Raw genomic sequence first — 20563 nt, 5'->3', positions numbered from 1 at the left:
TCTCGTACGTGCTTATATTATTATATGCTTTGCGCTTTTGTAAAGATGTTCTGGCGCATCTGTCTCGTACGAGCTACACGCTTCGAATTAGCCTGAGTTTTCTGAGATTCAATGGTAAATCGGGTTCAATAGTGAATCTGTAATCCGCATTGTTGGACCGCGCCGCTATTGAACGGCATACACCGAAATTCGTCGAAATTTCTTGAGGGAATATATGATGATTTATAATGGCGAACTCTCGGAGATTTGTCATTCGAACGAGGTCTATCGCGAAAGAAACGTGGAACATTATCGCTCCATGTGATAATGACTTCATAGATCGAAACGTCTGTTTTTAATTATTGGTTTTAAGTATGAATTTTTGTTATTAAAATAACTGCTATGGCTCGTAGCCCCTTGTATTAAATTGTTGATTCATTATTATTTATTATATAATCGCTCTCGCTTTTTCTTTATTATGTATATGCAGAAAATTGTTATTCCAGTTACCTTGTAAGACAATATTCATTCGCGAACATTTCGTATGTTAAAATACACAGGAAAAAAAACGGTTTTGTTAAAATATTTAAAAATTTAGATAGATACAGATCCGAAAATAATTTTGTTTGGACCATTAAAATAATTAAGCAGCAACTTAAATTCATTAACATTTAAGAGCGTTCTACATAATTATTTTAATCATTCAACAAAATTATTTTCACAGATCTGTATTTAGCTAAATTTTCAAGTTATAATTATGTAGAAAAATTCATAATTCCTCCGTTTTTCGCCAATCTTCGATTGGCAGCATTTGGGAGTAAAAATTATGTAGAAAAATAGTTATGTAGAACGCTTAAATGTTGATGACAATTTAAACTGCGTCCTACTTAATTATCCGAATGGTCTAAACAAAATTATTTTCAGATCTGTGTCTACCTACATTTTAGCAAAACCGTTCTTTCCGTTTATTAATAATATTTAATAAGCTAAAGTGTAATAAATGACATTCATAGCATTGGCTGGCACGTACTCAATGATATAATTATTTCTCGCCGCCTGCGATCGTATAGTAAGTTTTATTTCCTATTTTTACGGCGTGCCTCGTCCCATCAATCTATTACAGCTATACGAGTGCTATAACTTGTCAATGATAGAATACCGAGAACGTGAATGTTCGACAGGTGTTCCGGTTACGAAGCTTTAATTGCGTGGGGTTGCTATTGATAACAAACATACACAATAGAGATCCATAATCCTTGCGCGTTAAAATTTTTTAAACATTTTATGTAATAAATTCAGTCTTACAGCTATCGTAAGCTTCCACGTCGGATCATTTGTATCAGCCTTAGTTTCTATCCGCTTGATCCTGCCATGATTAAGAAACGACACTGGTTCGAACACGTGGCGCTCCGCGCTCCCTTCGCGCGTGGATATACCGGATTTATTATTATAATAAAGACAAGGGGAAAAGAACAATGGACGGTATTAAATGCCGTTATAATATACGACCGGCTTATCCGAGCATGTCATAAGCCTGGGTTTCAACATCACTGAAGATCTAGTAGCTAGCGCGCTTTGCGCGTCTCGTGCCAAGGCGTAGATATTAAACTGTCACGATACTAATGTTTAAATCTTGGCCTAAGTTTCCGAATGAGTGACGAAAAGCGCGTCCGTTAATCGCTTCTCGTCTGTTTAAGTGATTTCGCGCCTCGCGTGATCGCAATTTCGATCGGCAGCAAAATGGTGGAATTCTGGATCTACCACACGTTTATTTTCATCATCAACAATACATACGGCTCGGTATAGCCTAAATAATAAATAATGTAATGGATTTCTTTATTTACGCTTCACGCTCAAGAAGAAACAAAGTGATCATTAATTATATGAGTCATGTTTAATATCACGTATACGGAATTTATTTCTGCAAAGAAAAAAACATACATACTATTATATATTCAAATATTAATTATTTATTATAAGTATTTCAAAAGTTATATATCCGCAAATCTATCATAAGTTTCATCAATTTATATCAAAATATATTCTGAATTCAATTTTTTTCAATGTATTCAATAAATATTTAAAGTTTAATATTTCAATCAAGATTATATACAAATTGAAATAAATTCGATTTTTATTATATAAAGTCAATTCTTTAAAATTTTATAATATTCTTCAAAAGAAAATAAATTCATGTTTTGAGTACATGATAATCAACTTTTTTAAAATTTGTAAATATTATAAATTTGTAAATAAGTAAATTTTAATTTTAAATAAAATAAGTCAATTTTTTTTTAACAATAGAATGATATTTTTCTGTGTGTGCTGTCATACATCACAGATTTTGACTGGCTATCAATTTGTAGCAACAACATACATATGAATAATTTGTTAAATAAACGCAACGCGTGAGCGCTACCTGTAATTTGTAATTTAAACAATTCCCTTGTCACATTCAGTTAAAAGCAACATTGGAAATATTGTATATTAATATTTTCTATAGCGATTCAATATCATGGGAATTTAATGCGAGCATTTTACTTTGTATAAATGTGAATAATAAAATAAAATGTAAATAATAAAGGAATATGTGCATTTTGTTTATTACGTCTTGATTCAATTTAACCGACGCAGAAAATAGCACAAGTGAAATAATTAAATTAATCAATGTATCACCTGGTACATTTTTATGATTGTAAGCATTTAGGTGTTCTCCACTGTTCGACGGATAAAATCTGAGAAGAAAGCTAACAGAGAATCTAATAATTCTTCGCTCAATGACAAGATTTGGAAGAAAGCCAAAATTATGACAGCCGGAACAAATGAATATAGCTACGAATATATGTGCGCTAAAAAAGCTACGTTTTCTTCGTAATACTATTAATTTAAACAAAACGGATGTAATTTATATTAAAGGTAATAATAGGATATAACAGTCGCACAGAATTAATGAATTTCAATTAATTCTATAAAAATGAAAATGTATGTTCGTGTCGTAGGAGATTATTACAAAGGAGGGGAAAAACTGCACCTTTGGAATAAGTTACGGACAATCAGCAGTTACCGTTTCCGACTTACATGGACCTGGCTAATAAGAACGAAATTCAATTTCCTCAGGAGTATATTGCGAGGGAGTACCTCGAAAATTTTATCGTTGCTCACCGAAGTTATTTGCACATTCGTTCGGAAGTTATTCTTTCTCCTTAGTCTAGGTCCACAATCTTGCTTTAAGAGGTCGTGAGCCGTAAAGCCGTGAGAAATCGACCAATCACAGTCAAATATGAGAAAAATAATCGACTGTGATTGATCAATTTCTTACGGCTTTACGGCTTCAGGGTTGTGGATTTAGACTTATACAGCGATCATAAGACAATCCGTCTTATAAATGCTGAAAAAAAAATGATTGCTCCTTCACTTTCGCGAGAAGGTAAACGCGGGACGGAATTGTTCGTCAGAAAGACGATACCGAAAAAAGCACTAAGCATATTCCTACGTTTACGGGTGGAAGATCCTTTACATCTTCGCTATATTATCGCAGATGTCTCGGGTTTCTGGATCCATTAGCGATTTATCTTGCCGAGGCACGCGTCAAAACGTCACTACTTGTCTAGTTGAGCCACGTCCATTAAACCCTCGTCCCTGCTCTCGAGAATCAGCTTGTTAATTATTTGCGAGATTTTTCGGGATTCGGAAAGATATTTATACATCGCTGAGATATATTGCTCCGATTTTCTATCACGGCGCGTCGAATCGATCTCGTTATAATTATAGCAGAATCAAATTTTTAACGGTCAATGACACCGTTTCGAACGGAGTAGATTGATGTATCTCTCTATCGTAATTATTAATAATAATTTATTTATTTAAAAAACTAATATATCAAAACTGAAATATAAAATTTAAAATTATAAAAAAATCTTATAATTTTTATACCATAAAAGGACAATCGAGAATACCAACAGCGAAGCTACTTTCTAAAATTTTTAGAGTGAATCTCACTTTGAAAAGTGAAAATCTCACTCTTAAAGATTGAAAATTGGACCACTTTTTCAAAATTCGCATATTTATTCTGTAAATTCTTACGAAAGATTCCAGATTGTTAAAACTAAGTCCATTCCATAAGCATTATAGTAAATTGAGTTATTTTGTGTAACTCTATTAATAATAAATCAATGAAGTTACTTTATAACTATATTAAGGATAAATTAATTAATAGAATTTATAACTTAAAGTGTGATATTAATAATATCACATTTCAAAGATCACCAAAGACTGGAACAAGCTAATAATTAAATCATGATGGATTTCTTGCATCAAAAATTGAAAGATGTGCGATTTGAGAGATACGGCATTCTATATTGAATTCAAAACGTATAATCTGACACATAGCAGAATGCAAATTCAATTTCATTAAGGCAGCGACGGCGATGCGCTCACGTTTCTGTACATTTCCCCCTCGTTGGCACTTATGTAACCGCAGTGAGGCTGCATGAGGACACATACGTCTCTACTTTATATTGTTTGACACAAATAGAATCCACAGTGGCAGTAGCACTCGCGGTTTTACTTCATGTGTGAAGCCGATGGCCTCTTAGACGCTACGACTATAGACTTCCTCTAGCATGATAATGCACCTCTTGATTCGAAAATGGTTCGCTTTCCGCATTCAAAGATTCTTAAGAGGATATTCTTTGTTGTGTAATATATTAATAACGACTATAACACGTAAAATGCATAACATACTGTAGCATAAGATGAACCAATGAACATGTTATATAAATCAAAATGGTAACTTTTTGTTGGATGTTCATTAACTCAGACGATTTTATGCTATGCTTATCTTTTGGACTATAGCCCTAAAGATTTAAGGCTGGAACATAGCATTGCATAACACATAATACATAAAGAATAAGAAAATTAACCAATCAGAATCTTTTATTTCATGGAAAGGAAGGAAATGAAGGATTCTGATTGATTCATTTTCTTATACCTTATGCATTATGAGTTTTGCAAGACTCTATGCTCCAGCCCTTATTCTTAAATATTTGAGACGTGCAATCGACAAACTGAAGAAATAGCAACGTAGAAACATAGCAACGAAAAAACAATAGCAACGTAGAAACATAGTTTGTTTGTTTCATAAGCAACGGTTTCTGTAAACAGTTTCTGTAAACAGAATCTTAAATCTTGAAAACGAGTTCGTTCGTTATTAATTAACTTTAAGCTCGCCCGGGACAAACTTGTGTATACGTTGGCGCGCGATTAAATCTCCGTTCCCTGCTGTTCCGATTACGCGTACTCGAAATATCTCATCCCTAGAGCGTGTATCTCGCGCCATGTGCAGCTGACGTAAGATGCGCAGCAGCGATACTATTATTTGTACCTACGCAAATATGCTCGGAGAAGACGCGCACGCGAGCGCAGACAGACGTATAAAGACGCTATTCGATTTAACGGAGTCTACAATCGAGGCGTGATCGCCAGGAATTGCTACGCGTCAAGTATCGATGATTTATGTTATACGGAAAAATTTTTATTCGATAATTCGATTTGTTTGTCTAATAGAATTTTTTTTAATTTATATATCACGCGATAAGACAAATTTATACAAATGTCACGAAATGTCAAAAAATTGTACTCTATATTAGACAGTTCAATTCGTATCGGTACATTAATAAATTAATAATACATGCTGTAGACAAAGCTAGAGATGTAACAGTCTTGGTACAAGCGATTTTGTCAAAATCCTGTAAGAAAAAAGTAGATATGCATATACTTTATATACTAGGAACTATCCCTGTCTTATTTATACAGTCTCGCTCTGTAATCTATTAATTAAGAAAAAAAATTACCTAATTATAAAATTATAGAGTATGACAGAAAGTACAAGTTAAAGTATAAGATAGTAGATATATATGCACATGGAAAGAACGATTTTGGCTCAAGTATCTAAAAATTTAACTAGATACAGATCTAAAAATAATTTTATTGAACCTCCAAAATAATTACGCAAGAATTTTAAGCATGCCGAACCATGTTGCAAAAATTTGACATTCTAACAACTATAGCGTAATATATAATTATTTTGATCCAAGTGAATTATTTTCAGATCTGTATCTAATTAAATTTTTAAATACTTCAGCAAAACCGTTCCTTCTAGCGCAAGAAAGAACTACATAGAAATAAATATATCTTTCTTTCTCGTTTTGATAAAATCGCTCATAGGCAGACTCTTGTAGGATCTCTAGACAGTCTTTATTTTCTGGTTAAAAAAAAATCAATCTGCCTAAGAATTTGTAATAAAAAAAATATCTATGTGTGTGGCAGTCTGTGTATAAATATAATATATAATTGAAAATAACAAATCTTTTAAAAAGCAAAGATAAAGGCATCGTTATGAATATCCAGCGAAAGTGTACTGTACTCGAAAGACTGCAGACGATCATCAAAAAGAAATGTTGCCGGGTGAGGCAGAACAAGATGAAGAGCCTGTCACAACGTAGCCGCGGTAAGATGGTATTGCGGCGTTTCCCTGGCAAAGGCACCAATGCAATGCGTCTAGGCGTCTCGGGTCAGGAAAGCTACGTGATGACGTGAAAGACGTGTCGATGTGATCCAATGGAGGCGGGACGTCGCCGATGCGACAGAGAGATGCCGTTTTCCTTTCGCCAGGTTTTCCTGAACAGTCGCGTACGGAGGCACACGCCGGTTGTGTTGGCCAATAACGAACGCCAAATGTCCCACATTCGCTTATTAAATACAGACAGATACGGGAGAGGCGCACAATAGATTCGAGTTGCTACTGCCATCGTTCGTATGCAATGCGACACAGTTACAGACCTAGTCACGACACACTGAGAAAAAAAATTTGTTCAACTAACTGAACACATTTAGTTGTTTGCAGATTTGGTTAATTCAACAAATTTTATTTAATCGAATTTAACCGTAGTCTGTTTAACATTGAACAGCTTATTAAGCAGACTAACTTAAATTCAATTAAATAAAATTTGTTGAATTAACCAAACTAAATGTGTTCAGTTAGTTGAAATTTCTTTTCTCAGTGCAGTATACACAGAGAGATTGAACAGATGGAAATTTGATCAATCCTATCCGATTCTTTGTGCGGAAATATTGCAATAATTGTTCATAAATCAAGAAAATATAAATCCTAATAGTGAATTTTTTAAGAGAACAATATAAAAGTGTTTTAGATTAAATCATTCAATTATTTCTGAGATCATTTCCTTCTCGTTTTTGAAACATTTTAAGAGAACGGTATAATTGTAATTAATTGTCGCTTACTTAAAAAAAAACTCTGCTTCAGATCACTCGGTAAGGATTTTCCAATTTCAATAATAATTCATATTCTTCGGCTAAAAAAGAAAAAGTAACTTTTAATTCCTCAAAGAACGCGTGCTTCTTATAGCTCGTACATTTCTTCAAGAGATACACCGCGTTCATCTACATTTATAACGAAGAAAGCTCCGCTTAGATAGTCAAACGGTTCTAATTTCGGTGCACGGCTAGCACGTGGCATTATTACAGCAGAGCGCCCGGTTTACGCACGTGAGAATCGGCGAGATAACGCCACACCCATGTCAAGGAAGTTGTATTTTTAGCAGATACGGCCGCGGCCGTAAGTTATACGCCCAGTAAAATGAAGATGAGCAGGATTGAAAAAGATAAAATGGAGTGAAATTAAAAATTCGGATGGGACGTAACAATTGAAAAAGGAATTACTTTCTTTCTTCTCCAAGTTAGTTCTGGCTTCAAACGAGTTAATAAAACCTTTTCAACAAAGCAGGAGTGCGGAAACGAATTTTTAGTTCGATTAATCTACAATTAGCAACTTAAAATTGAGAGCCGGACTAATCAAAATATTTCAGTAATAACAGAAAGAGAGATGGAAAAAAATTAAAAGAATAGTTATGGAGCGTGAAAATCGCATTATGCAAAATACGTCTAAGGCCTTAACTCTTAATTCAACTTATTCATTGTCTCTTTCCAATTCTAGAATTGGAAAGAGATGAGAAACCTCGGTTAAGAGTTAACCGTGAGTTGTGGAACTGGGCCTAAGTCATATGTACTCGCGCGGCGACTTCCACAAACTTTGGTCACAAATCCACACATGTGGCTCAGAAGAGCAGCGATTCGTTTTACGAGAAGTATACAGCGTGAATTATGTCAAGCGTTATCACTAATCTAGGTTCAGATAGTTGCACTGCACTGCGCTATAAAACGCCGCGGTAACATGCTGCGTGCGACAAGTGCTTTGCGGTGGTAAACGTAAAAAAAAAAAGATGAATGATTACCATTCTTTCGGATAACAAAAGAATATATAATTTTCATGAATATATAATCAGGAGATATAAGCTGCCGCAACCTTTGTTAACGCGCCGCATTACGTGACCTGTGTGTCATAATTAATTGACCGCGAGCTTTTATGTTAAATGATACGAAAAGTAAATTTGCCTAAGTGTGGAAGTTGAGACGTCTACCATGGAAACACGTAAGACATTGTACTCGCGTTTCGCAACGTAGTTCCCCTAAAATAAGCAAGAGAGAAAGACGCAGCTAAATTCTATTAATTTTAGGCAACCCTTTAATAATTTTAAACTTTAATATTTTTTGCAATTATGTACAGATAGCTATTTTTATTTTGAAATATAAAATAATTCCGAACTGTTAACAGCAAGTAATCAAATTTCTCTGCAGATGTGAGAGAATACATATCTCTCTCTCTCTCTCTCTCTTTCTTCCAACATTATACTTAATTTATGTTAGCAAAAATTAATTATTGTCTCTTCATAAATTTATTAGTTTTTTCATTGCTAAATTTATAAATCACGTCAAAAGTTTATTAAAAAGACATTATAAATAATTGATTTAAGATTATTTTAATTTATCTTTATTATTATATTAATCTTTATTCTATCAGAAATAAAAAATTGATAGGGGAAAGCAAAGAATCATATTTCTCTTTCCGCTTAAAACGTTTCGAATAATTGAAACGATAAAGAAAAGGTATCTGTATCTCTCGTTACTTATTATGACAGGATGTTGCATAGAAAGGATGAGAATATACATGATATCGCTATTGCTTGATACGCTCATTACGGAATCGAGTGTTTTTATGTGTAGTGCAGTAATGTTATAAATGAGGCGAACGTTTTGTCGTATCGGTAGAGCTCAGCGTATAACATTACTAGAAAATACTTTCTTGGTATAAATAGACATTTCAATGCTTGAGAAATTGTTCACATTTTTCTCAAGATAAAATTTGTATAAGCTAGTACTCTTCTGCAAATACAGAAAATTTGTTATTATGGGACTAATTGCAAGTAGTCTTTACAAAGATTTTTTAAATTAATGATTATAAATAAAGAATTTAATTTTATCTTCAAAGTTAATAAAGTTGAATTTTAGCTTTCACCATTCTATCTTATCTATCAAGCAGATATGTGAATCTTAATCTCATTCTTTAAGAAAAAATTTAGAAAAGAATAAGTACTCATTTTTCAACGCATTGATTGTTTATTTGATTAAATTAATTTAGTTGTTTTTAATTGGTTTTTAGTTGGTTTCTTTTCGTTGGAAAATATATATTTAAGTTATATTAAAATATGTGTATTTAAGTCAAAATATATGTTCGACTTACATACATTGTATACAATATACATTCATTTCTTTCTGTATTGAAAGAAATGAAGGTAAACTAAATTAATATAATCAAATGAATTTTTTTTCTTAGTATAGCAATTCATATTTGATATTGATCATTATAAATAGCTAATAGAAAGACAAGAAGACTGTCATTCACTTCATTAAAGAAATGGAAGATTACGTTGCAGGATTTGCAAGAAACTCTTCTGTCATGTCAAATCCTTAAGACACAACGAAATGTCTGTGTTTATGTCTACAATTGTGCTTGAACTGTCCGGAGTTGACGATGGGTTTATTGTGGACTCGCTCAATTATAAATCTTCTTACCAAAAAAATGTCAAACAATTCAAAATTTCTTTTATGTTATACATTTCTAAATTTTTTATTAAAAAATTCAGACTGTTCCACAATTCAGTGCAGAAAATCTGTAGTGCAAATAACATTAAACTATAGATTTTCAATGCTAGCAATGAATTTTGGAACGCAGCTTTAGCATTCATTTTTTAATACAAATTTTGTCGTTTGGATTTCTTGGAATTAATTGGTGCCTTTTAAATTTTAATTAACATAAATTAAATAGGCCTTATAGACCCAGCGTCAATAATTGAAAAGCAGAATTCCAAAATGCATTTTGTCCAAAATTTCTTTGTTTTTTTTTTTATAGCGTTTTCCACTGGGAAAACTGGTGCAGCACTAGCGCCGTGCTAGGTTTATATGAAAACTGCATTAGTGCAGTAATAGTGCAGACTCAGAGGAACACATGATTGCATCGATTTTTGTTGTCACTTCGAGCATAACCTTAAAAAAGGATAAAATTTACTTAATAAAGAATAGATCCAGAAAGCAAATTACAATTTCAATTAAATGAAGAAGTTTTCTTTTTTACCCGGGTTATTACAAAATCTCAATCACCCCCAACTCGCCGGCTCGCGTAAAGGAGGCACAGCAGTGTCTCGCTTGGCTTAGCGCCGAGATACTACCGTGTCTCCTGATCCTCCTGAACATCCTCGATTATTTATTAATTTTTTTATAATTTTTTATAACAATAATATTTTACTGGATATGCAAAAACTAAAAATAATTTTGTTATTAATTAAAATAATTTAATATCATGCCTTAACGTATGATCGTATTTGAAAGCGCAAATACATAACCTCAATTTCAACTTGCACTGGTCTCCACTGATTTCAAAGACAGTGGAGCAAAAGTTGAACTCAGTGCAAGTTTTTTGCATCAGTTTTGTCAGTGGAACATTAAACACTGAACTGGTTTTCACAGTGGAACAACAAAATTGCACTCAGCGCGCACCAGTGTTGCAGTTTTCCCAGTGGAAAACGCTATTAGTTAGAAATGCCTAGATAGCGTTCAGTGAAAAACTCATATTATAAGCTACTCTGAGATGTTCAGAAAACATTTTCTCATCGTTAATTTATATGCTGAAAAAACAGACATTTCAAGTGCATTATGTTTTTTAACTAGAGACAAACAAAATGCATTTGTTTAACATTTTTAGTAATTTTGTTTAATATTTCACATCCTACTGATTGGCATATTGTTATTTTCTGTAAAGTGCGTAATTTTCTTGTGTGCGGAGTTTCTTTCTTTTTCATTTTCTGAAAATTACAAATTTTGGACAAAACGCACACATTTTGAAAGTCTTCTCAACTTGTTTGGCGTCAACTCCGAAAAGGTTAACATACGAGCCCGACAGAAAACCGCGAAGACGAGATAAAAGACAACAATACTTACATTTTTGTTCCTCGCCGACAATATCTCACTGATATTTCAGATGTTGGAAAGTCGATTCAATACTCTATTGATCTTCGTTGCGTCCAGAAGATGAAAGATGTACAAGACGCTCGCAAATCTGCAAGACTGTCGCGTCTCGTCCACTCTTATCACTGCACTCGAAAACGTAAAAGACGCGCACAGTTTCACGTACACGACCAATCACGAATCGATGCAAATTGCGACGAAATAACACCTAATAAATTACATACAGCCACGTAAAAAATCTCAATCACAACATAAAATATCAGCTCAATCAGCTGATCTCAGCTGATCCAGCGCTTGATCGCGTTCGGTAGGTTGGCACCATCTACCGAGAAATGCCTGACACTAATTAATTTGCGAATATATTTTTCGTCATTTTCAAGATATCGCAATATGAATATTTTGTTCAACATTTCATTTACAGGAATTAAATATTGTAACGCTCAAACGATATTTCAAGTTATTTTTTATAATTGTAGCGTAGCATCAACCACAGGGACCTCGATAATAATTAAAAACTTGTAATTAATAAAAGCTTTTAATAAGCTTTTAAGAAATGAAAGAATATGAATATTTTGTTCAACATTTCATTTACAGGAATTAAATATTGTAACGCTCAAACGATATTTCAAATTATTTTTTATAATTGTAGCGTAGCATCAACCACAGGGACCTCGATAATAATTAAAAACTTGTAATTAATAAAAGCTTTTAATAAGCTTTTAAGAAATGAAAGAATATGAATATTCTGTTCAACATTTCATTTACAGGAATTAAATATTGTAACGCTCAAACGATATTTCAAATTATTTTTTATAATTATAGCGTAGCATCAACCACAGGGACCTTGATAATAATTAAAAACTTGTAATTAATAGAAGCTTTTAATAAGCTTTTAAGAAACATTGCTATTAACATGATAGATAATAAAAATATAGAAAACAATTCTGTTCTCAGTCTATAATATATAATTAATGAGATCAAATATATAAAAACTAAATCACCCCATGTATCACAAAGTAAAATAATATCAAATAGTCAATAATTAATTAAGAAAATTAATAGTTGCAATATTCTTATTTCAATTCTTCTTGTGCAAGTAACAATATTCTTACTATTTGGAGACATATATAAGGTTATGAGTTGCATACATACAAATAATAAACTTTCTTTTTATTATTTTGCACATCGTGATATCGATAAATTTATATTAATGAATTTTTTACTATATCATAGTTAGATCTTTGGCATAACTTGATATTTATTTCTTCATCGCGCAAATACTCATTTTGATAATTTCAGACACTCATAAACCTTATTGCATCTAATTTGCATAGAGAGGTCCATCATAAACGATGTGATGTGGGTTTCTTTATCCTTTTGTTTCCCGTTTTCAAATACAATCACGAGAGTCATTGTGAGATCGGTGTTGTGGAAAGAGTATGTACACGAATCCTGTAGGAATATTAATTTAGATGGAGTAATCCTTCAAATTATTTCAATTGTTTATAATTTATTTGGATTATTCCTATTTTTTAATTTCTATTTTTATTTGTAATGTTTAAAATTATTTTTAATGAGCGCACCTTCATGCTTTTATGACAAATCACTTTGTCCATAGTAAGAAGTTCGGCATGCCGTTCTTTTATCTTGGTTTGGATATTGTCCAAGTGTACCGATGGTTTCTGCGTGAATGTCTGAAAAACATTAATTTTATAAAAAAAGCATAGGATGTTATGTACACTTTGTATTATTTATTTGTATAGATACTAATACATACTTATATTAATAAAAACTATTTAAAAAATTCATTTATACTTACACTAGGACAACAAACAACAACGGGAAAATTCTCGAAAGAGTTTGCTCCTCTTGCTGGATGCCTGTATCCAGAACCTGAATTTTCAGTTTCTCTGGAGTCGAAGATTATCAGTACCGCTAGTATATCGTACTTTCGCTGAAAACTCTGTATCCTAAAAAAGTATCTATCAGTGCATATTCTGTGCAAGTAACAAAACAATATCTGTATCTTACTTATGATAGTAATCTATACTCTGTTTGCTCATAATACTCCTCATTTCCCCTGGACTAGCTTGTTGGCTTAAAGTAGTGTGGAAATACAGAGAACACTTGGCTAATATAGCATTGCGGAGCTTCATCAGCCATTGATACAACGCTGGTTGTTGATTTGCTTTGAGAAATGTTGCACCAAAACCCAATTTCCAGGACTAAAAAAAATCTTGAATTAGAATACTTGATGAGAATTAGATTTAAAATCTTGAATTAAAACTTTTATGCTTTTTTTATTTATATATTGCTAACCTCCTTGCTCTGCAGAGTTCTTTCCCAAGCTGACATTCGCGTTTGCGCTCCGTATAGTGCCATCAGAGTTGGCAAAAATCTCCAATTTTGAACTTCCACTTGTGCTTTCATTAATTGTACTAGTATTTCACATTCTAATCTGAACAATGAGGATTAGCTTCTTACATACATTAAAATTTATAATTCATATTACTAAAATTACATATTACTAATATTATAAGAGGATACATACGTTAAACTTGTCTTGATAGCAGTTAATGCCAAATGAGAACAGGATAACAAATAGCATTTTACTATTCCTTCTATACACTGCAGCAATTCTTGATGCTTCATAACTTTGCTATTTACACTCATATTGTACATTCTTTCATAGCTATAATGCAATAATCACAAATATGACAGTAGAAACATAAGGCTGAAATACTAATATACTAACAAATCTATCAGCTGGATTCTTGCTGTGATGAATTGACAGAGTTGACTGGAAACATTTGCGACTGCCGTACCGATGGAATTTGTTCCCTTGGTCATTTCCTCTAATCTTTTCAAATCAGACTTCAGTGATTCATAGACAGTCTTTAAAGAATTCTGTAAATAATAGTAAATTAAATAAATAATCATTGACTGAAATAATCATTGACAAGCATTTTTTTTGTTGTTAAATACGTACATCTTTCCTAAGAAAACCTTTATTTTTAGTATTGAGGAAACCTAAATCTGCATATGAACGCTCCGCAACAGCTATCTGTGGTAAATGCATCAAGAGCATTCCCCATGGACCCATTTGCATCTGCTTACAAGATTCTCTTTCTTTCTCCTGAATTAAATTTATGTTTTTTTCAGACAAAAATGTACAATTGCATTTATAAGTACTCACACTAATACACATATAACAGGATTTGGTTTCACTTACAACTGTTTCCTTAGCTTTGTCAGAGCATAATTGAGCGACCTGTGTGAAGAAGGCGTTAAGGAACTCGTCCTCATGATCCATCCTCTATTTTTCTTTGCAGCATATGCGGATAAACAATGGACCATACGACTGTCAATGCTGTCATACTGATGAGGTTATGTTGTGACGTTGTGCATGGGTGTTTTCCATTTATACCTGGGATAAAATGACGCTTACAAGTATTGCGAACGCCAAGTTTCTTTGCGCGCGTAGTAACGTATATAAAATAATAATCATACGTCGCTCTTTTAGCTAAAATTTTAAGCTACCGCTTTTTAAGGGAGATAGCTCAAGGGGATGCTGGAGTGACTACCAAACAGCCTTGATCGATGTTGATAATACAGATTTTTTAAATTTTAAATTAAAAAAGGAAATAGGAACACTAGTGAAATGACGAAAATGATCAACTTTAGTGTTGGTCATTTGACTTAGAGTTGAGAATCACTGATTCTCAATCTAGGAGCTGATCATAAAATCTTTACTTCTTCTATAGTCTGTCATATTAATTTTATTTTGAGCAATCGTATGTCTATTATTGTACCAATTAAATTATAATGAATTCTAAAAAGATTTTGATCTATAAAGTTAATATTTAATGAACAACAAACTTAAGTAATTTTAGGCATTTGATTAATTAATTAATCAAAGCTTGATTGATTTATTAGTAGTAAAAGTCTGACAATTTGATACAATAATAATTTTTAATTATTAGTAAACAGTTAACTATCAAGTTTTTTAATAAATTTATTTTTATTTAATTAAAAAACATATATTATTTATTACTTTGTATAATATATCTACTAGATATATGAAGAAAATCTGCGCTAGATATACATATATGTATATATATGTGTGTGTACAAAGCTCTTTATATCATTTAGATCTACAAGTTCATGATTGCTCTTTTTATAGCCTTCTCCTTGTTTCTTCTGATTTTCTTCTTGTGTTCAACATTCTTAGTGGCGTCTCTAAAGAATTTAATTCCTTCCCGTTCCTCAAAAATGCGTTGCAAATACATCATACTATGCAAATTAAGGCCGATAGTATCCTGAAAATCATTGTTCGTTAATCTATCAGATAAAGAATAGTCTTATAAATAATACACGCAGTCAGTAAATAAACTTTCATTACCCTTAAAACAGAGATTTTTTCTACAGCGAGTTTCTTCACAATCTCCAAAGTAGGCAAAAGATTTTGATTGGCCACTATCGGACCATGATGTGCTTGAACTAAGCAAAGAGCTAATCTGGCTAATAACTCGGTATGATAATTATTTTTTAATAAGTTAGGGAGTCTCTGAAGAATATCACAGGCAACAGAAAATGGCAATAATAATAATGTCTCTTCCAATTCACTAAAACATAAGATCTCAGTTATATTTTCCACTTTTATTTGAAGTTTTGTTGTTCTGATGCTCATTATTACTCCATTGCATTTTACCTTGCCCTAATTCGTTTAAAAATTTCCAATAAGAAGTCTTCCGTGTTCGTGCAATTGTAAGCCTGCATCAGCAGAGGAAGAGGTGGTGCTTTGTCATTAGGAACGACCTTACTCAATTCTGTCTCATATTGATTGGATATTTCCAAGCATTCCAATATCAGTTCAGCCTGGTGAAAAAAGCATGTCATAAAAAAATATTTTAACACTTTCTATGTTGTAAATTATATATTTTTTTAAATAATTCAACTTACAGCCTTCTCACTGCTAACAGTCTTTTTAGAAGGCAATGCTTGTTGTTTCTGTCCTAATACTGCAGTACTTTCCCCAGTAATTAATTCATTTTCCTGTTGTTCTCTTTCTTCTTCTGCTACGTCTTGTAATACTAAAGGTTCACGAGTCTTCTCATACAATCTAACTACTCCATCGGAACCGCACGATGCAACGTAAGCCCCGTTTGATGAAACGCAACAATTCCAACTTTCTCCAGAATGACCCTACATAGATTATGGAAGTACTGTAATTAAACCGCTGATACGCCAAGTATTTAATAAAATATGCTACCTGTAATGTGATGATTTTTTGAAATATGTCGGCGTCCCATTGTTTAATTTTGCCATCTTTACCAGAGGAAAAGAAATAATGAGTTCCAGGCACGAATGAAAGACCTGTGACAGAGTCATCATGCGCGAATATAGATCTGCGACAATCGCCGTAATCCAAACCCCAGATCTTGATGTTACGATCTTGAGAACCGGTTGCTATGAGTGTGGAGTCACTGGATATATCCATGCACAGTACTGGTAGCTCGTGTCCATAAAGCGACAGAAAGAACTATAATAAAAATATAAAATACAATAAAAGAGATAATATTTAAGATATAAACTGATGTTCTCAAAACAGCTATGATACCTTAAATGTATCCAAGAAGAAGATTTTAATGGTAGAGTTCAATAGAGAAACAGCTACAAATCTATTATTCGGACTTATTCTTACACATAGCACGCTTTCTTCGAGCTTAAGCGTTCTTACATGCAAGACAGAAAGAACTTTCGCTTTTATGTGATTGTCAGGATCTTGAATAAGTTCAAAATTCCAAAATTTCACCGTTTGATCACCACCACCGCTGGCAACTCCTTTCTATTTGTACAAACGTATTAATGAGCTTTACATTTTAATAACGATTGTAACTTTTCTTAGCTATTAAAAAAAAGCTATTACCAAGTCGGGAAATAATGTTACGCTCGAAAGTTCTTTGGAATGTGCTGATATTTCTTCCAAGATATCACCAGATGAAATATCAATAATAAGCATTTTTCCATCCTTTAAACCAACAATCAAATGCCTGTCACCTGGCACGAATGTTATCGTCATTGCATAACCACACTGCACTGTGCGTAAAGATGACAATGTTGGTCTAAAAATTATATTTGTTAACAAATCTCTAACATATATTCATTTATTAAAATGTTTATTTGATAAGATACCTTACCTATTCCATAATTTGACAGAATCTCTGCTAGCGGTAGCAAATGCCAAATTGTCGGAGCTAAAACAAATAGCTCGAACATCTGTACGATGTCCATGTGCCGTTATTGAACGCAAACACTTTACTTCCGGATTTTTCTCATCCATAAACAAAGAATGTAATTCAATCGAATTGTTACTGATTCCAACACATACCTACACAGAATAGGCAAAATAAAATATAACGCAAATTTTAAATGATTTTATATAAATTTGTCTTATGCTGTTACTAACTCTCAGTTCATTTCCTCTGCCTATAACTAAATCAAGTCCTTTTGCTTTGCCAGATACTTGAATAACAGGCAACCGTTTTATCTCATCCTTTAGAGATGGTGCAGTAGGTAGCTCTTTCTCTGCGTCATTTCCTTCTCTATTAATATATATTATATATATAGTATATAACACAAGAAACATATTTCAAACATATGTACAATAGTTAAATTTTTTAAAGAATAAATTAAAAATTGCTTTTCTGCTAAAACTCACTTCTTAGCTTTTCGTCTTTCTTTCTTCAGTCTTTTTGTAAATCTATCTTTTATTGTATCTTCAGATAATAGATAAAACGGTTCTATAGAATTTCCCACTCCGTGACATCCAAGAACTTTGCATGTGGAGTCAACTTCTAACGAAACAACTCGCCCTCTCGTAGTTCTTAATATGCTTCCAACTTTTTCACATTTTATAGGATATTTCTATAAAAATACAATGTACTTATAATTATATGCATTATTTAAAAAATTATTACATAAAGAGAACAAATGGCACCATAAACTGAATATAATATAAATTGCATACCATATCCGTATCCACACTTTCCTCATTTTCTTCATTGGTATCTATTGTACCAACAGCAGTATCTAATTCAATATTCTTGTTATCAAGAAATGTTATTTTCCAAACACGTAGTTCCATATCATTACATCCTGTTATTAAGTAACGATCGTCGTTCATTAAGACGAAACTCCACACCTATATCAATATTGAATTAATACTACAATCATCTAGAATGTAAATAACAAACAAGAACATAATTAAGCTTACTTCTGATTTATGTCCAACAAGGGTTTTAAAGTTATGTTCCGTGTCTAGATCCCAAAACTTTACAAATGTATCTTTGCTTGCACTAATAATAATATTATGCTCCTTCATGAATACCAGCTTGGTTATAACACCTTTGTGTCCATTTAACCGACATATTCCAGTTTCTGCCACAATGTCCCAGATAATAATATCTGTATCCTGTTACATAAATAAAAAATATAAGCGTTTATAATTTTGCTGTGTTTGTAAAAGATTCTTACTTTGGAACCAGTGGCTAGTCTATGTCCTAATACATCATATGCCAACGTTGTTATTTCAGATTTATGTCCTACAAATATGCTAACATTTTCGCCAGTACTTAAATCAAAAGTTTTCACTGTGCCATCTGCATAACCAACTGCAATGTGTTTTTTATCAGGTGATGCAGCCAGACGTGTTACGCATACCTTTTCTCCAGATAATACTTGTGCCTGAAATTATTATTACAATCATGAAATATAAAAATATTAAACCTATTAAGTTCCTTCATTTTTCAATTTACCTTCTCTCCAAGTCGCAGATCCCAAATGTATACATGTTCACATGCAGCAGCAGCTACAAATCTACCTTCTTGACCATCCAACTTTACAAAGACAACATTGCATCGAGGACTCGCAATTATATTTGCATTACCTGCTGGTACATATTTCAAATACTGCTTGGTCAGGCCCATCTTGCAGTTTGTCTATAGCCTGAAGAAAATAATCAAAGTAGAATCATATGTACTTCACACATAAGAATTTGTGAAAATAAACTGTGAATTTACTAGTAAAGGATTAGAAGGCAGCAATATTCATTAAGAAAGGTCGATAAAGTCAAGCATAAAATCAGTTACGTATTTTAATTTAAACTCAATTTCGTGTGATATCAAAAAGTTAAGAAAAGTAATCTGAAAATAACAGAATTTGAATACACAAATATCACATATTGTTCATAAAAATCATTACATATATGAGCCGTCCTAGTAATCATTTAGAACATACATATTACAAGCATAGCACAATCGTGGTTAAGGTTAAGGTACTAAACGCACGTGTAATCAGCCATGGATCATATGTAGATATGATTAGAGATTGGCGCTGGAAATGAATTGATAGAAATGCGTGCGCATCATCGCAAATATATGACCATTTTTAAAAGCGTTTTTCACTGGCAGAAGTAACAGAGGCCCGCAGAGCAGAGGATCAACTCTGTATCTTCAAACAAGGTGAAAATTACAAAAATGAGCAAATATACTAGGTGTAGACCAATGAAATTATTAGTATTCTAATAAATTCGCTCACTTTTGTAATTTTCACCTCGTTTTAAGATACAGAATCGATTCCCTGGTGAGCACTGAGTGCACTTTAAAGCTTTGTACCGTTGTACACAAATCGACGTAAGGTCCTGCGCACAATAGAAGGAATAAGAAATAGGAATAAAGAATAAACGATTTTAACCTATCAGAAATCGGATACATCGGAATACACGATTTCTGATAGGTTAAAATTGTTTAAGGCCATGGCAAACACCTTCCGTAAGGCCGGAATCAGATTACGCATTGAAGATTGAGGTTAAAGATTGAAGATTGAAATTTGACCAATAAGGACAAAGAAATTTTAGCTCCTTTCATTTCGATTGGTTAAATTTGAATTTTTCAATCTTCAATCTCAATCTTCAATGCGTAGTCTGATTCTGACCTAACAGTAACAATGGCTGCGTTCAGCAGAGAAAGCAGCTTTGCAACTGTTGTAAAATTCTTCAATACGATTGGTTCTTGCTTTTGGTTCCTTACAGATCTAAATGTATAAACCAATCATATTAAAGAATTTTACAACAGTTGCAAAGCTG

The 20563-nt window shown here is 32.7% G+C and overlaps 3 protein-coding genes and 1 long non-coding RNA gene across 7 annotated transcripts in view; all 4 read right to left on the bottom strand.

Annotated features, from left to right (window-relative positions):
* LOC108726011 (WW domain-binding protein 4) overlaps positions 1–11747 on the bottom strand; it is a 46644-nt gene extending 34897 nt beyond the window's left edge. For both annotated transcript variants that reach the window (XM_018453364.1, XM_018453366.1), the window contains exon 1: positions 11392–11747. In XM_018453364.1, coding sequence (XP_018308866.1) covers positions 11392–11393 — 2 coding nt within the window. In that variant the 5' untranslated portion in view covers positions 11394–11747. The remainder of the gene's footprint in view (positions 1–11391) is intronic.
* Positions 1039–2771, bottom strand: LOC108726014 (uncharacterized). Its single transcript, XR_001936782.1, has 3 exons — positions 2656–2771; positions 1285–1786; positions 1039–1196 (listed from the first exon to the last, which is right to left on the bottom strand). It is a non-coding gene; the product is annotated as an uncharacterized lncRNA (long non-coding RNA).
* A 916-nt stretch (positions 11748–12663) lies between the features above and the next one.
* Positions 12664–14923, bottom strand: LOC108726006 (UPF0536 protein C12orf66 homolog). The gene is made up of 9 exons (XM_018453358.1): positions 14651–14923; positions 14408–14554; positions 14174–14325; positions 13970–14110; positions 13738–13876; positions 13450–13643; positions 13238–13388; positions 13002–13112; positions 12664–12870 (listed from the first exon to the last, which is right to left on the bottom strand). The coding sequence occupies exons 1-9, from the start codon at positions 14729–14731 to the stop codon at positions 12700–12702; spliced, it is 1287 nt and encodes a 428-aa protein (XP_018308860.1). The 5' UTR covers positions 14732–14923; the 3' UTR covers positions 12664–12699.
* Positions 14924–15516: 593 nt separating this feature from the next.
* LOC108726002 (WD repeat-containing protein 3) lies at positions 15517–19831 on the bottom strand. Of its 3 annotated transcripts, none has more exons than XM_018453354.1 (15): positions 19767–19831; positions 19236–19425; positions 18955–19164; positions 18695–18892; positions 18449–18622; positions 18140–18345; positions 17888–18023; positions 17619–17809; positions 17348–17543; positions 17039–17266; positions 16691–16960; positions 16381–16623; positions 16130–16296; positions 15821–16043; positions 15517–15737 (listed from the first exon to the last, which is right to left on the bottom strand). In XM_018453354.1, the coding sequence occupies exons 2-15, from the start codon at positions 19404–19406 to the stop codon at positions 15573–15575; spliced, it is 2778 nt and encodes a 925-aa protein (XP_018308856.1). In that variant the 5' UTR covers positions 19407–19425; positions 19767–19831; the 3' UTR covers positions 15517–15572. The 3 variants fall into 3 exon arrangements, with proteins under 3 accessions (XP_018308856.1, XP_018308855.1, XP_018308857.1); XM_018453353.1 differs by lacking the exon at positions 19767–19831 and adding an exon at positions 19681–19739; XM_018453355.1 differs by lacking the exon at positions 19767–19831 and adding an exon at positions 19500–19563.
* Between the last annotated feature and the right edge of the window lie 732 nt (positions 19832–20563).

Source organism: Mycetomoellerius zeteki, unplaced genomic scaffold, assembly GCF_001594055.1.
Source record: "Mycetomoellerius zeteki isolate Tzet28-1 unplaced genomic scaffold, Tzet1.0 scaffold379, whole genome shotgun sequence".
NCBI lineage: Eukaryota > Metazoa > Arthropoda > Insecta > Hymenoptera > Formicidae > Mycetomoellerius > Mycetomoellerius zeteki.
The sequence above is the reverse complement of the archived record's forward strand: the minus strand, read 5'-3'. Positions and strand labels throughout refer to the sequence as shown.